The following is a 14,908-nucleotide window of genomic DNA, read 5'->3' as shown; positions in this document are numbered from 1 at the left end:
GGAAAAACTTTGAAATGACTGCGCCACTTTCTTCAGTATATGCTTAGTTTATAGTGCCCCATTGCTTGATTTACAGTAGTTTGGTGCTCTATGTTTTATATTAAGTGGAGTACTGCTCTATTCCATAGTGTTCAGCGGTTTGTTGATCTAGGCACCAATGTCCAATGTTTTGGCTCCAATATAGTATCACTATCTTTGTAAACATTTTTTTCATATTTTTGCAGGGATGTACATACATTTATAAACCAAGAGGATGAAATATACAGAGGTGAGGAAAATCCATCTTTTGACTCAAACCATGGACATTTTGGAAATATTAACCTTGATCTGGTCATCCAAACAGCATGCAGATGCTTTCCTACTCTCTCCTCCCTATCTATCATAATTGTATATCTTGCGCCATATCCTTCTGTGTGCATTAGGATTAGTGCACAAGGAAAGGTCAACATGGTAGTAGAAATGCACCCTGGGAACACACATAGTATTAAGATTAAATTACATAATCTCTTTAAGAGCATTTCCACCAAAACATAAAATTGGCCAGTTACAGCAGTAGCTAAAGATTTGTATTTATGTTTCACTTCTAGCAAAAAAAGTGACAACAGGAAGCACAGCCATATTGGTTGTTGCTTTAACCCCTTCCCGACTGCCCATTGTCTTTTGAGGGCAGGCTGTGCGGGTCCCCAGTCAACATCAAGGTTTTTTGGCTTCGCTGTAGAAAGGCTGATGAGCGCTCCTGTGAGCGCTAATCCTCTAAGCAGGAGCTGTAAGTTACAGCTCCTGAATTTACAGCAGCCTCCTGAACACAGCGGGGATCGGAAAAATTCTGACCCCAGCTGTTTAACCCTTTGATCGCCGCGGTTCGTGTCACCGAAACAGATAGACCCCAGGGCTATCTGTTCAGTTTGCCTGCTGATAGGCCACATTATATGCTGCCCTAATAGAAATGTGTGTTATAATGACATAGTGCAATGTATTAGCATACAGTAGTATGCTAATACATTACAAGTAAAAAAAAATAAAGTTGTAAATAAAGTGAGCCTTTAATGGGATTTAAAAAAAAGTTAATATTTTGCACAAAACATATTTTATTGCCCATACATTACATAAAAACAACAAACCTACACATATTAGGTATCTACGTGACCGTAATAAACTGAAAAATTTCTATAACAGTTTATTTAGAGTAAAACCCGAATGGGATAAAAAACAAACAAGAAACACAATGCCGAGAATTGCTTTTTTCTATATTCACGCCACAAAAATAAATTATATAATTTGCACAGTAATTTTTTTCTACTGCGCAAAAAAAATACAATTTCTCCTGCATAAAACAAGGCCTCATATAGCCAAATTAATGAAAAAATAAAATGGTTATGGCTGCTGAAACTTAAAAGAGGCAAAAACTGAAAAAATAGCTTGTCATTAAAGAGGACCTGTCACTAGGTCCTACAAAGTGAGTTAGCCTTACATAATAGCCACTGTGTCTGTGAGTCCAGCTGTGCTTGTCCTGTACTTGTGCCCCCCCCCCCCTTGTTGCTGAGCTATGGACCCCTCTCTATTTAGCAAACAATATTCAAATGGCCTGCTGGCTAGCCAAGTGGGTTTGGTCGCCAGCGATTTTCCAATGGGCGGAGCTACCACTGAGCCTCTGACGCTGAGCTATCAGCATGAGGCTGTTTGCTTCAGACATTCCTAGGCTTGTGTCATCGCGGGAGTCCTCCAGTCAGCGCCAAACATCACACGCCAAGGGGAGGAGGGAGGAACACACATCAAACGCCAAAACAGGCGGAGCTACGTACCATGCGTCATTGCTATGGTGCTTGCTTAACCAAGAGAGACGTGTTGCCATGGCGACCATCATCATTTAAAGACAGTGCAGCTTTTAAAGGTCTAGCTAGCTCAAAGATCTGTCCAGACCATCGCTGAAGGGCCATATGTCATAAATAATAAAATTCTGACATAGACAAAAACTACAAGGTGGCTCTGGTTTGAGGCACCATAAGATGTCCAGGTACACTGGCACACCTTAGATGGCTCACACCAGGGCCACAAGTGAGTGACAGAAAGCTTTAAATCTTAAAGTTGACATTGAAAATACTTTAATTGACCAGGCAGGTCGATATATTGTCACTATGGGTGACTTTGTTTGGTTAAAAATGTTTCTGATAGCAGTACCCCCCCCCCCTTTATTTTCCTCTGTATTAATTCAAATTCATAAATGTATTGCTCTTAATAACTTTATTTATCCAATCCTTATTGTTGGGGATATAAATGCTGTCCCAGACCCGACAAAGAATATATTCTGTAACTCCCCAACAGTAGATAGGAGCCTAGATTACTATTATAAAAGCCTTATTTCTGAGTTACTGTTATTGGATATTTGAAGAATAATAAACCCATTATTTATTCATGTTTATCCAAAAGCCAGGGTACTCTCTCTCGAATAGATACAGCTTTAGTATTTGAGAACATGATCCCTTATAAAGAAAGAGACTCGGGGTGTCTCAGACCATTCAGAACTGCTTACAAATATCCATATTATCAAAGTTCCTCACGGTTTTTTATCAATACGGACTATAAGTGCCTATTGGATACATGGTTTGAGTACATTACCAGAGGAGCATATATCGCTTTTTATGAATTAAAAATCTTGGTTCAACATCAATGGCTGTGGTCTGGGACACCCGGAAATGCTATATAAGGGTCTATTCACATTAGCGTTGGCCTTCTGTTTGGTTTTCCGTCCATCTGTTCTGTCAGAGAAGCAGATGAACGGAAAGAAAAACGGAAAGTATCATTTACGTTTGCAATACCATTGATTTTAATGGTATTTTTTTTCTTTCACTTTGTTTCGGTTTCCCTCCGTTACGCTAGGTTTCTGATCTTGGAGGCCAGTGCAACATTGGTGAATCGTTGTTTCCGGCACGGCTGAGCCAACGTTCCGGTAGAGTTTCATTCAGGTATCAGCGAACGTCCAAATAGAAATGTGGAGATGCACCATCCTGCTGATAGACAACATTTGGCAGATCTTCCCCTATCTGTGGCATAAGCCATTAATTTAAAATGTCGAGGCAGGAGGGGCCAGTGACAGTATCCTTGGCAAAAAAGAAGGGACCGCTTGCTCAATGCACAAAACACATTTACTTTGTGTTTACATGAGTCCCTTATGTGCTGATAAGGGCACATGGTCTTTCTGAGCCCCAAATTCTAACATTGTGGCAAATGGCCTTCCCACTGAAAGCCTCATCGCTGAACACCTGTCTGTCAGTGAATTCATCCTCTTCCAATCGGCCCTGAAAATCAATGCAAAAGTCATGGTTTCAGTTTGTCATCTGGTTTTAACTCCTGAAGAGGATGTAATCTGTATGGCTTACAACGCAGACGTTATTGTAAAATACGCCATACCAATGTTTGTGGCACCTGTAGTTCCTAGACTTTCTAGAACTACACTTGTACACAGCTTGAATCCTGTTCACTGTCTCTTCTGAAGTATTTGGGTGGCCAAGACTTTTCCCACGACGTAAACACCCAGTGGTTTTGAATTGCTTAACCCAACGCAAAATGCAGTTTCTATGCGGAGCATGTTTGCCAAATTTATTATGAAAGTTTCGCTGTACTGTGACAACCAACACAGTTCTTGCAAATTCCAACATGCAATAAGCTTTTTCTTGCGTCGATGTTGTCATCTTATGTCACACTATGTGAGCACATTTCTAATTTGACTCTTGAAAATGAAAAAAAAACTCTCTCTGCTCCCATTGATTTCAATGGGAGGTCAGAGTTGTGGCTGCGGCTAAAAGCCGCCACGGAAAAAAATGACTCCGCCTCCCATTGAAATCAATTGAAGGTGGTTTCGGAAGTTTTTTGGCGCTGATTCTGATATGGTATCCGTGTCAAAATCAGCGTAAAAAAACTCAGTGTGAACTGGGCCTTAAAGATTATGAAGAGTAAAATATCCATATGGGAAAAGTTTGCTTTGTCAATGGCAGATAGATTAGCCCTTGGTGCTTTTGCCTAAAATTCTCTATACGATATCTAATGCACCGATTTGGATAAAGGAAAATTTTTTCAATGGTATAAATGCTATTTTCACAAGTTAAATCTGGAAGGACAAACCGCCTCATCCTGCTCTTAAAAAATTGTGTATAGGGTTTTTGGATGGGAGGCTTGCAGTCCTGCATTTTAAATTGGATTATTTTGCCACAAAACTAAAACATATTAGGGATTGGGAAGATGCTTCAGTAAACAGATTCCTTTTGGATCTCTTAGCAAAACTAAGTTATAACTATTCATCAGATACTGGAGTCTGGAGCACTTGGATGCTGTCCATATAAAGCTGGTTTGCTACATTTTTCTCTTCACAGAGCTGGGAATGATATTAAGAGATTACTAAATATTTTTGGGTACCTGGACTTCCCCCCTTTATGGCAATCTTCAAGTTTACAAGAGTTGCGAAATATAGATAGTAATTTTTGGGTAACCAGAGGGATTCTGCCAGTCTCCCATAGTCTAGATAATGGGGACATGAGAGATTTTTCTAGTTTTATAAGTTGACAGATGGGGATTTTCTCCAATATTTACAACTGCAAATGATCATTCACAGCGGAAAAAGAGAATTTGTGTTGAACCAAAGGGCATATTGCATTTAATGCTGAATATGTTCATTAGGCGAGAAGCTACCTCAAGGTTATATAAGTTACTTTTGAGCCAACTCTCTAACTCTATTAGTTTTAAGTCACGGAAAATATGGGAGACAGGTATAGGTGAATAAGCTGACGATTTCTGCTCCAGAGTATACCAGCAAACTGCCAAAGTCTACTCTAACAGCAAGCATAGAATTTCTCAATTCATGATGGTCCATAGACTTTATTACTCAGTTACCTTATTAAAAAGTATAGGGTTAAGACAATCTGATACATGTCCAAAATGTTCGGGCCCTGAAGCCAATTGCATTCATCTTGCATGGTGATGTCCAAAACTGGTTAAATACGGGAATGAGGTGATTATCTACATAGAGAATATTCAATAGTGCTATTCGTTTAGACCCTAGGATCTATCAATTGGGAGATTTATCCCTGATATGGCAAATCAGGTGTAACTCCCATTCCATTAGCTAAATATTATTCATGGCCAGGTTGGATATGGCAATGAGATGGCTCTCCTCGATCTACCCGTCTGTTAAAGCCTGGGAAATAAAAGTTAATAAATATATTTTTAATGAATTTAGATTGTCTTGTTCAAAAGGAAAAAGCAAAAGGCAAAATATTTTTGAACCATTGGGATCCTTCAATTAAGGAGTTCCCAATTACAAAGCTATAGTGATAAGCTTGTGTTTTTTTGTTTTATTTTGTTTTTTCATCTTTGCTCACTGAAGTGAGGTAAGGAGGGATATTGAGGAATCATGCATTTATTATATTTTGTATATTTACTTTATATTGAAAAATAAAAAAGTTTTAGAAAATAATACATTACTTATGTCATAGGAATTTGTAATTGACACCAATTTGCAGTTTTGTCTCTTAGCCAAACTCTAGAAGACTATGTACTATGAATACATATATTTGATGGCACATGTCAACGGAGAACTTTCTATGTCTATGGGAGTGCTGTGTACATAATGTTTGTAATGCGTCAATAGACAGATGTGTAAAAAAAATAAAAAGACACAGCTATAAATAAATGTTAATGGAAGCTTTTAATGGTGTTAGTGTTAAAACACATAAAAGTAGATTATTAGTTAAGCCAAGAAATCATTTTTAAATTGCCCATAAAACATGAATAAATGTACAAATTATTCAAGAACATTATTAGTATGATTTTTTTTTTAAAGCTTTTTCCGTCATTTATCACACTGACAGCCTTGTTGTTATATTTTTTTATTGCTAAAGACTTATCTACATGCTGATGAACTAGAACAATGCAACCATTTTCTAATGCATGTGCTGTCTAGTAAAACCTGAATAAAAACATGATGTCCCAGAAACAAAGCAACGGAACATTTTTCAATCAACCAGTTTGAGACTTTTCTTAGTAATCATAAAGATGTAATCAGCACATGTAGGTTATGGTAATCTACCTTATCCTCCCCAGATTGATTTAAAATTGTTCACAATACTTTCAAACAAAAGTATGCATTAAGGCTAATGCACTTTATTATGGCTCCATACAACCATTGGGTTGTACAGAGCCGTAATATGGTTCATATGCAATTGTATGGGCCCTTACTGTACCTCAGTATGCTTCTGATTGCAAACGGAGGCAAACAGAGTTTATTTTCTGTCGGATTCCGTACAAATCTGTCAGAAAAAAAGAACGTTGCTGCTCCATCAGACTCCAATTTGACAGAGCATCTAGTAAGCCCTAACTTACTAGAAGAAACGTGCTTCTGGTGTCCTATTTCATTTATATTTTGTACCTAAGTACGGGCTTGTCTGTGTTCTGTTGGGAACTGGTGTCTACCAACCCATTTAGTAAGTATGTCCGTTTTTGGTGTTTTTTTGAGTATATCTATGTCCCCCTTTTTTCTGAGTATTGCTTTTATGTAGGGAGTTCTAGCGTAGGGACTCGCAAGACAGTGAGGACCCTTGGCGTTGGGTTGCGAGCTTGCGTATTTTGCCCAAAATAACAACTAATACATCATGTTTTTCATGGATACGTTTACTATATACACTTTTTTCAGGATGCAGCCAGGTCTTATAATGTTGGGTGATTTTAGTGTGCCATTGTTTGGTGTGGCGTGCATAGCAGCCCGCCTGATCTAATAGTATGGGCGTGACTAATAGGCTGTGATCCAACAAGATACGCTGCGCTTTGCAATTGCCACATTATTTGAAGCTTCGGTTGTATGCAGTGACAATACTGAGCAGCCACTCTCCTCAAGACTAGTGGGAGTGGATATTACTAGTTATTGCACCTCAGCCCTCTCCCTCTGTAGCATTTTGACTTGTCTGTGTCCTGTTGGGAACTGGTGTCTACAAACCCATTTAGTAAGTATGGCCGTATTTTCTGTTTTCTGTTTAGGCTAGGGCACTAATAAGGTGGAAAGGTGCAAAGCCATGGGCAATATTTGAATTTTCTGTGTCCCTATCAGTTGACCTATGAAGTATGCTTTTTTGTCAGCCCCTTTTTTCAGCCGCTTCGTGTATGTTCAGCTTTTTCTGGAAATAAATGTATTGGAGTACGGACTCAATAAAAAGTCTATGAGCCCGTACTCTGATACATCTACAAGGGGGGTACTGTCTACAAGAGGGTGTGACACTACGTACTGGGGGTGTGGCACTGTATAAAGGGGACTGTGTGTGGCACTATCAACAGTGGGCTGCGTGTGGCACTGTCTACAAGGGAGGTGTGTGGCACTATCTACAAAGGGGGGTGTATGGCACTACCTACAGGGGGACTGTGTGTGGCACCATACAGGGCGTTGTGACACTATATACAGGGAGCACTGTGTGGGGCACTCTCTACAGGTGTCTTTGATTAGAGCCCCTAGACATAACTTTGCTTGGGGCCCCAGAAATTTCAAATTTGCCCCTGAGGGTAAGTACAAGGATACTTACTGCTGGGACCCTGTATTGAAGCCGATCATGTATGATACTGACTGCTGGGACCATGTATCTAAGCCCATCATATGTAATATTGACTGCTGGGGCCCTTTATCTCAGTGTATCATGTTTAATACTGTCTGCTGAGATAGATCTATCCAGTGGCGTAGCTATAGGCGTTGTAGTTTTAAAGTTTTGCTTTCTCCGTCTGATATAGGTTGGTTTTTCTTATGGTCATTCTGTACTTTTTGTGCCTGACGTATCTGTGTATTAAAGTAATTTATACCCTCTTGGATTTTCGAGTGCTATTATATAGCGTATTAAAATAATTTTTTTATTTTAGATTCACTGGATTTTCGACACATCCGACTGCACGTCTTTGTACTATTCTGAAGATACTGACCGGAATGGACTGGAATATTCCCCATTTTTTGTATTGCCTGTGCAAAATAAATCTTATATTTTGTTTTTTTATATATAGATATGGTGTTTTCTGATCGATGTGAGAGCACTGATATATGGGTTACACAGACAGTCTTGGTTTTAATATAACGTCTTCTTTTTATCTTGGGCCAGGATTGGTGGTAGTCTTCAATTATATTCATGGGTTTCGGTTCAGACAAGCTTGCGCTGACAGATGACATTCTTCAACTCATATATAGGACCCATTGTCTTATAGTGACTACGGCTGGTGGTCTCCTTTCCTCTATTTGGGGAGAGATGATGGCTTGCCTAGCCTGGTTGATCCTCTAATAATGTGTCAATATGCAGTTATAGTTCTTTTAAACTGTTGGTCAGCGTATCTGTTTGCCCCGAGTAATGTGGCACTATGTGTGTCTAGACAATCTTGCCTCATGATGTTTCCATATTTGTGTGATGCTATATGCGTTCATTTTGTTCCATATACTACAGCACTATTTGTGTTTACTCATAAGCGGTTATCTCTCCATGGCCCCCAGCCAGTATAGACCCGACCCCAGTAATAACTGAACCAAGTTCAGTTTGCAAGTGTGTGATCATAATAATTCAATGGATCGTGCTGATCACAAAAGTTTGTTTTCCAAACAAACTTCTGAAGACTGCTGAACTTTCAGCTGCCTTCACTCTTGAGTTACGGCGATTTTAGCTTAGGAGAGAGAAAGAAACTGATTGATACAACAACCTGTGAAAAATGTACTGTGAAAAAAGATACAGTATTGTATTCTCCTGTTCCCCTTAGTTTTCACTAAGACCAGTAGGGCACTTAGATTTGTGTTTTAGGGTTATATTCGCTAATTGATTAAGTTATGAAATGTTCAAGTCTTTATATAACCACTGTAGTGGATCCGTGTATATGAGGCAGCTTTGCTAGTTAGTTAAAAAGAAACAAATACAAAAATATATAAAACTGTTATAAAAAATGATATACAAAAAAAATAGTACGTAAAATGTACTCAGCCGAGTAGGCATACGCACTTTGATGCTCTGAGAGCGAGAAAAGCTTGATTAAATCTTTTGGGGGTGATGTCATCTTTGAAGGATTTGATCGTAGGGACAACACAGCAATTCTGACAACGGTGTGCATTCTCGTCCTAGTGTAAAACTGCTTAGAATCAGATAATAGGATAACATATTACACCAGAAGTCTTCTGTTCAAACACCTACAGGAGGTAATTACAGGGGCATCTGGAACTGTTCGTAGAGATAGAATTTAAGGGCCATCCACAATCTCTGATGTCACAGACTTGAAAAAGGAGAGTCCACTGATCTATGTTAGGGTAACTTGCTGGCCCTACGCTACAGGGTTGAGTATGGTACACAGAGGCCAACGGTCCACCAGTCAAAGAAAAAAAGATCATCTACAGAAAAACAAAAAACCATCTACATAGTTGAGTACAACAAATATATGGGTGGTGTTGACCTTTGGACCAAGTGTTAAAGCCCCATGAGGTCATGAGGAGATCATACACCTGGCACAAAAAGCTGTCAAATTATAGAATTCAAATGGGAATGTACAATTCCTTTGTACTGTAAAAACTGTCAGATGGCACCCATTCTTTTTTGGTGTACAAGGAAATTATTTATAAGCAGCTCCAGTTCCTCAACCAAGGCCCAATGCTCCTGCTAAAATCTGAGGATATGCAGAGGCTCAAAGAGCAACACTTTTTGGAAGTTTTCTCCACTCCAAACCCAAAATACTCCCAAAGACGGTGTCGTGTTTGCTTCAAATGAGGCAAGACAAGCACTAACCGTTATTTTTACCCCGATTGCCTGTCCATGCCAGCCTTGTACATTTCGGAATGTTTTAAAATTAATTCTACTGTGGCCCGATTTTATTTAACTTGTCCATAAACAACTTTATAAATATTTTTGTCCATTTTTTTTTCCTATTTAGTTTTGTATGAAAGAAGGACCTTATAATTTGTTTAATACCAGAGGAAGGGTGATATTGCGTGGATTTTTTTTTTATTAGTCATTTAACACAAAATGAAAAAATAAAAGATCTTTTTTTTGGTCTGATTCTAAAGTTTAACCATCAAAAATACACCTTGAAGAAGAAAAAGTGTGCTTTTACTGCTGGACACTATTACATAACCTAGTAGTGGGTTAAGTGTACAAGTGAGGCATTCTCTTACTCAGGAAAAGTTGCTGTATACATTTTAGGTTACTCTTTCTAAGCAGTCAGTGTGTACAGTTGAAAATAAAATTACAAGGGAAACAACACCAATGTGGAAATGTTTTGCACTAACTTTCAACAAAAATTAAAAATAACTAAAAAGCGCTTATTTTACCCCAATATATTCCTTATTGACTACCCTGGAGTGTTTTTTTCCTCAGAAGCAGATTTTTGGGACTGATTCTGATGTTTCAGTACCACTGATCAATTGCAAAGACACTCTGGGGTCTTAAAATAAGCCATGCAAAAAAATGCACCTTGAAGAAGAAAAAATGCACTTTTGCCATTGGTCACTATTGCTTTCCTATAAGTGGGTTATGTGCACAAGTGGGGGTATCCTCTTAGTTATATACATTTTAAGTTATTCTACGTGAAATAACACCAATGTGAAAATATTTATTTTTTTAAAATGTTTTGCACCCACTTACAGCAAAAAATAAAAATATCTGAAAAGTGATTTATTTTTTCCCCCAAGATGTATCTTATTTAATATCCTGGGGTGTCTATTTTTCTCAGTGGCAGGTTTTTGGAAAGGATTCTAATGTTTTAGCACCATTTTTCAATAGCAAAATAAAATAAGCCATGCAAAAAAATGTACTTGAAAAACAAAAATGTGCATGCTGATTATTACCTATATTTTTGTTACAAACTATACAAATATGTGGTCCCTGTAATCACAAGAAATAGGCCAGCTTAATATCATATATGCATGTACAATAGCACATATGATATAAATTCTCCTTTAGACATAACAACCAAAATGTAATTATTATTTTTTTATACTTTTCCCCCATTTTAGACATTTTTTATGCCTTTATTTAATGAAAACAAAACATTCAATTTATTTAACGAATAAATCTACTAATTTTAGTTAAGCTGTTAAAAAGATATTGGCACATAAAGAAATGCATACCAAAAGTATACCTGAGAATTGAGGTATCAACGACCCTTGGTTCTGAAAGACTTAAACAACTTTTAAGAGGGAATTAAATGGGTTATGTTTCTTGTACAATAAAATTCAGAACTCTGTACAATGTTCTCCTTCTAATCTGTAACTTACACCTGCTCTCTGACTAATCGCATGTAGTTTTTGTCCAGGGTTGCAGCAAGGATAGTGCTGGCGGGGCATGCACCAGGGTGCTGGGAACTGGTGGGGTTGGAAACAAGCATCTTGGTAAGGGTATTTAGATACAGGGCTAGGGCAGCAAACTGAATATTTTCCCCGGGTTAAGGAAAGCCTAGCTATAACCCTGCTTTTGTGTTTTATCAAAACCTTTCACTACTGTTTCTAAGACTTGTCCACCTTGCACCTATAGTCTGGAATTCTCAGAACATCAAACTGTAGGTTCACGCTCATGGCCTTTATAGACTTTCTATTGGACCCTACTGTATCAATAGAGTTTTTTTATGTCAGATTCCTCATGAATATGACAAAAAAGCATTGAAAACTTCACGGATGAAATATGCAACATAAAATCACTCTCCTTACATCACAACGCACATTATTTCTTTGTTGAAACTTGGCAAACCTGTTGTACTTACCTGTGGTTATTCCACTTACCTACTGTACCTTTTTTGTCACTCCCCTCATCTCTTCTAGCGCTTATGGTCAGTTTCCACTTTTCATTTTATTTCACTTCAATAGTTGCTTGAATTGATGAGCGAATATTCTGAACTTCGATTTGGGGCCAATTCTACTGAATTAGCCCCAAAATTAGTTTTGATCAGAATAAATTTGCTGTGAATCGCAAGTCCCCAGTCTGCCCTATTAGACTCAATGACATCTTCTAGGACTGTATCCAAGTGAAAGACAATTCTAGAAGACATCAGAGAGTCAAACAAGGCAATCGGGACACTTGCGATCCCACCCCTAAAATAAGAAAAATAGCATAATCACCATCTCCCCTGGTCTCTCGTAGGGAAGCGTCCCTGCCGGTCTCCTCAGATGACGTTGTATTGTCCCATGAGATCGCTGCAGCCAATTATAGGCAAAACGACGTCCTATCAGGAGGCTGGCAGGCGAGATGAAGTAGTTTTACCCCATGTGACCACTGCAGCCAGTGATTGGCTGCAGCGATCACTAGGTACAATACTACTCAGGAGGCCAGCAGAAACGCAGCGCTATGGGAGACCAGGGGAGGTTGTGAGTATTGTATTTTTTTTTTTTTAAATCTGCTCTTCTCCCCTCTTTTGTTTCTATTATCCTCAAAATGGCGGGCGGTCTCCATTTTGACAATTCGCTCGCCGCAAATTTATGGGAACCAAATTTAATTTGTGCCTGAATTGGTTTGCTTATCTATTTTGAATCGTTTTACAATATTTGTTTTTACGTTGTATATTTATTGTTTACCTTGATTATGTGATTTAGAATATGCTAAAGTTATAGTTATTATTGTTAGTATTAATAATACATTTTATTGAAATAATATAAAAAGACTACACAATATGCAAAAAGCAATGTAACCTTACTATAAGGCAGATGGTAGATGCCAATTTTGTAGTAGAGCTTAAACCAATGGTGCTAACGTTTTTTAGTGGAGCTCAAAATATTAAATTCTCCTTTTTTTTTTGGTAGTTAATGACTTGTTCCATTATTCTGTGAGCCCAAAAAGACGGAGTACAATTATATTAAAATCATCCTAGAAAGTTAATATTGTAGGTCTCTAACCACAGACTGCATACCTCTGGTGTACAGATATAATTGGACAAAGATTTGTTTTTGGAGGTTACAGCAGACGTACTGTAAGGCTAAGTTCACACTTGCGTTGTATAATCCGTTATTCTAATCTGTTTTTAGATCAGAATAAGGATAAAAGTGGATCAATTAAAAATCCCATTGAAATCAAAATGACGGATGCAAACGTATTACAATCCATTTGTATCCATTTTATATTGACACAATGATAAAAAAAAAAAACATCTGTTAGTTATCCGTTTTTTTGAACGGAGTAAGGTCTCATTCAGATTAGCCTAAAACTCGTCCGTGTGCTGTGCGTGGAAATCACGCATAGCACACGGACCCTTTGATTTTCATGAGGCTGTTCATACATACAGGAGTTTTCACGCAGCGAGAGTCCGTTGTGTGAAACTCACTGCATGTCCTATATTGGTGCGTTTTCATGCACCTAGTCGCCCATTGAAGTCAATGGGTGCCTGAAAACCATGGACAGTACATGGATACACATCCGTGTGCTGTGCGTGATTTGCGCATAATTTCCATTGAAAAAAAAAGATGTGCTTTGCGAGTGCGTGAAAAACACATGCCACTCGAGATGCAAAGATGCAATAACGCAACGCACACGGACCATTTACGCACGTAAATCTATCACGCTCGTGTGAATGTAGCCTTAAGTCCTGTACTCTGCACTTTTATTTCCGTCAAAAAAATGAATGACTAACATAACGGACGCAAACGGATGCTAACATTGATTTCAATGTGATTTTTAATGGATACTTTTTTATCCTTATTCTGAACTAAAAACGGATCAGAGTAATGGATTATACAACGCAAGTGTGAACTTAGCCTAAGTATACAAAACCAAGCAATTAACATTTTAGACACTTAAACAATTAAAAACTTATGCACAGAATATTCTACAACTTCTTATACTATAGTCTATACCATATCATTAAAACAACAACTGTAGTTATTATTCACACATAATATTACACCAAAAGAAAATGGCTTAATCGCTTATCAAACAAAGCAAAAGTTGCGTAATGTGATATCTATTGTGTTATACTAACAATTATCATCTACTTTCCATATAGCAAATCAAACCCTGATACAGAATTACAGTTCTTCCTCACAGTTGAAGAAGCATGTTCATGGAAATAATATGAATGGAAAACCCTCTAAGAAAAGCTTTTTAGACAAGGGGGTTTGTAGAGATCTACTGTATGTTCGGTGTATGAATTGTTCTAAACAAATGCTTTACTACTACCCATCAGACCTGTTCAGAAAGCATCAGTAATAGGAAAGACTTAGGACAATTCTTCAGTCGGTGCAAGGATATTGGGAATATTTAGAAAGTATTTATGCACTTAATTGTACTACACATATCCATTTTCACATGTCATAAATAAGGAACCCTATACAAATGTTACTATATTATATGGTTTCAATTAAAAATGCTTTAGTTGTATATATAATTAAAGGAGTGTTTTACCTGTCATCATTTTGCCAACCTTGGTCCCCAAGAAGCAGATCCCGAAATCTGTACCTAGGTGGTAGGGGGGGCACTTCACTGTCTAAATCCACCATCCTTCCTGTTCATAGAGTATAACAGGGGAGAGAATGTGCTGGATGCTCGCACAGGGGCTGCAGGTTGCTAGAACAGGCAGCGTGGATGCTGAGTTTGATCACTTTGCAGCATTACCTTGCTGAGAGACTGTTCAGGATTGGAAGCTTTCCACACATACAAACAGCAACCAGACTCCTCAGCGTGCACATCAGAAACGCCTCTGCTCATCTCATTTGCTACTCAAGAAGCTCTAAGAAAGATGTGAAATGGACCGCATTCAAAAAATGAAGCTCGAGTGACACCTCATTAAACGTTTTCCTCTGTTGCACTGTAATTATACGGGGGAATCAGTAAAAGCTTTGTATAAATTCTAAACCGCATGGAATGTATTATTTTCAGGGTCAACTGGCTTCTCTTTATGTCACATTTGTGTCCTTCCCTACTTAATCCAGCCATTCTAAGCC

The 14,908-nt window shown here is 38.2% G+C and overlaps 1 protein-coding gene across 5 annotated transcripts in view; it reads right to left on the bottom strand.

Annotated features, from left to right (window-relative positions):
* The window catches only part of KCNT2 (potassium sodium-activated channel subfamily T member 2), a 675,220-nt gene extending 660,600 nt beyond the window's left edge, over positions 1-14,620 (bottom strand). For all 5 annotated transcript variants that reach the window (XM_075833425.1, XM_075833427.1, XM_075833430.1 and 2 more), the window contains exon 1: positions 14,370-14,620. In XM_075833425.1, the coding sequence (XP_075689540.1) occupies positions 14,370-14,464 (95 nt within the window). In that variant the 5' untranslated portion in view covers positions 14,465-14,620. The remainder of the gene's footprint in view (positions 1-14,369) is intronic.
* Between the last annotated feature and the right edge of the window lie 288 nt (positions 14,621-14,908).

The sequence above is a fragment of the Rhinoderma darwinii genome, chromosome 7 (genome assembly GCF_050947455.1).
Source record: "Rhinoderma darwinii isolate aRhiDar2 chromosome 7, aRhiDar2.hap1, whole genome shotgun sequence".
Lineage (NCBI taxonomy): Eukaryota > Metazoa > Chordata > Amphibia > Anura > Rhinodermatidae > Rhinoderma > Rhinoderma darwinii.
The sequence above is the reverse complement of the archived record's forward strand: the minus strand, read 5'-3'. Positions and strand labels throughout refer to the sequence as shown.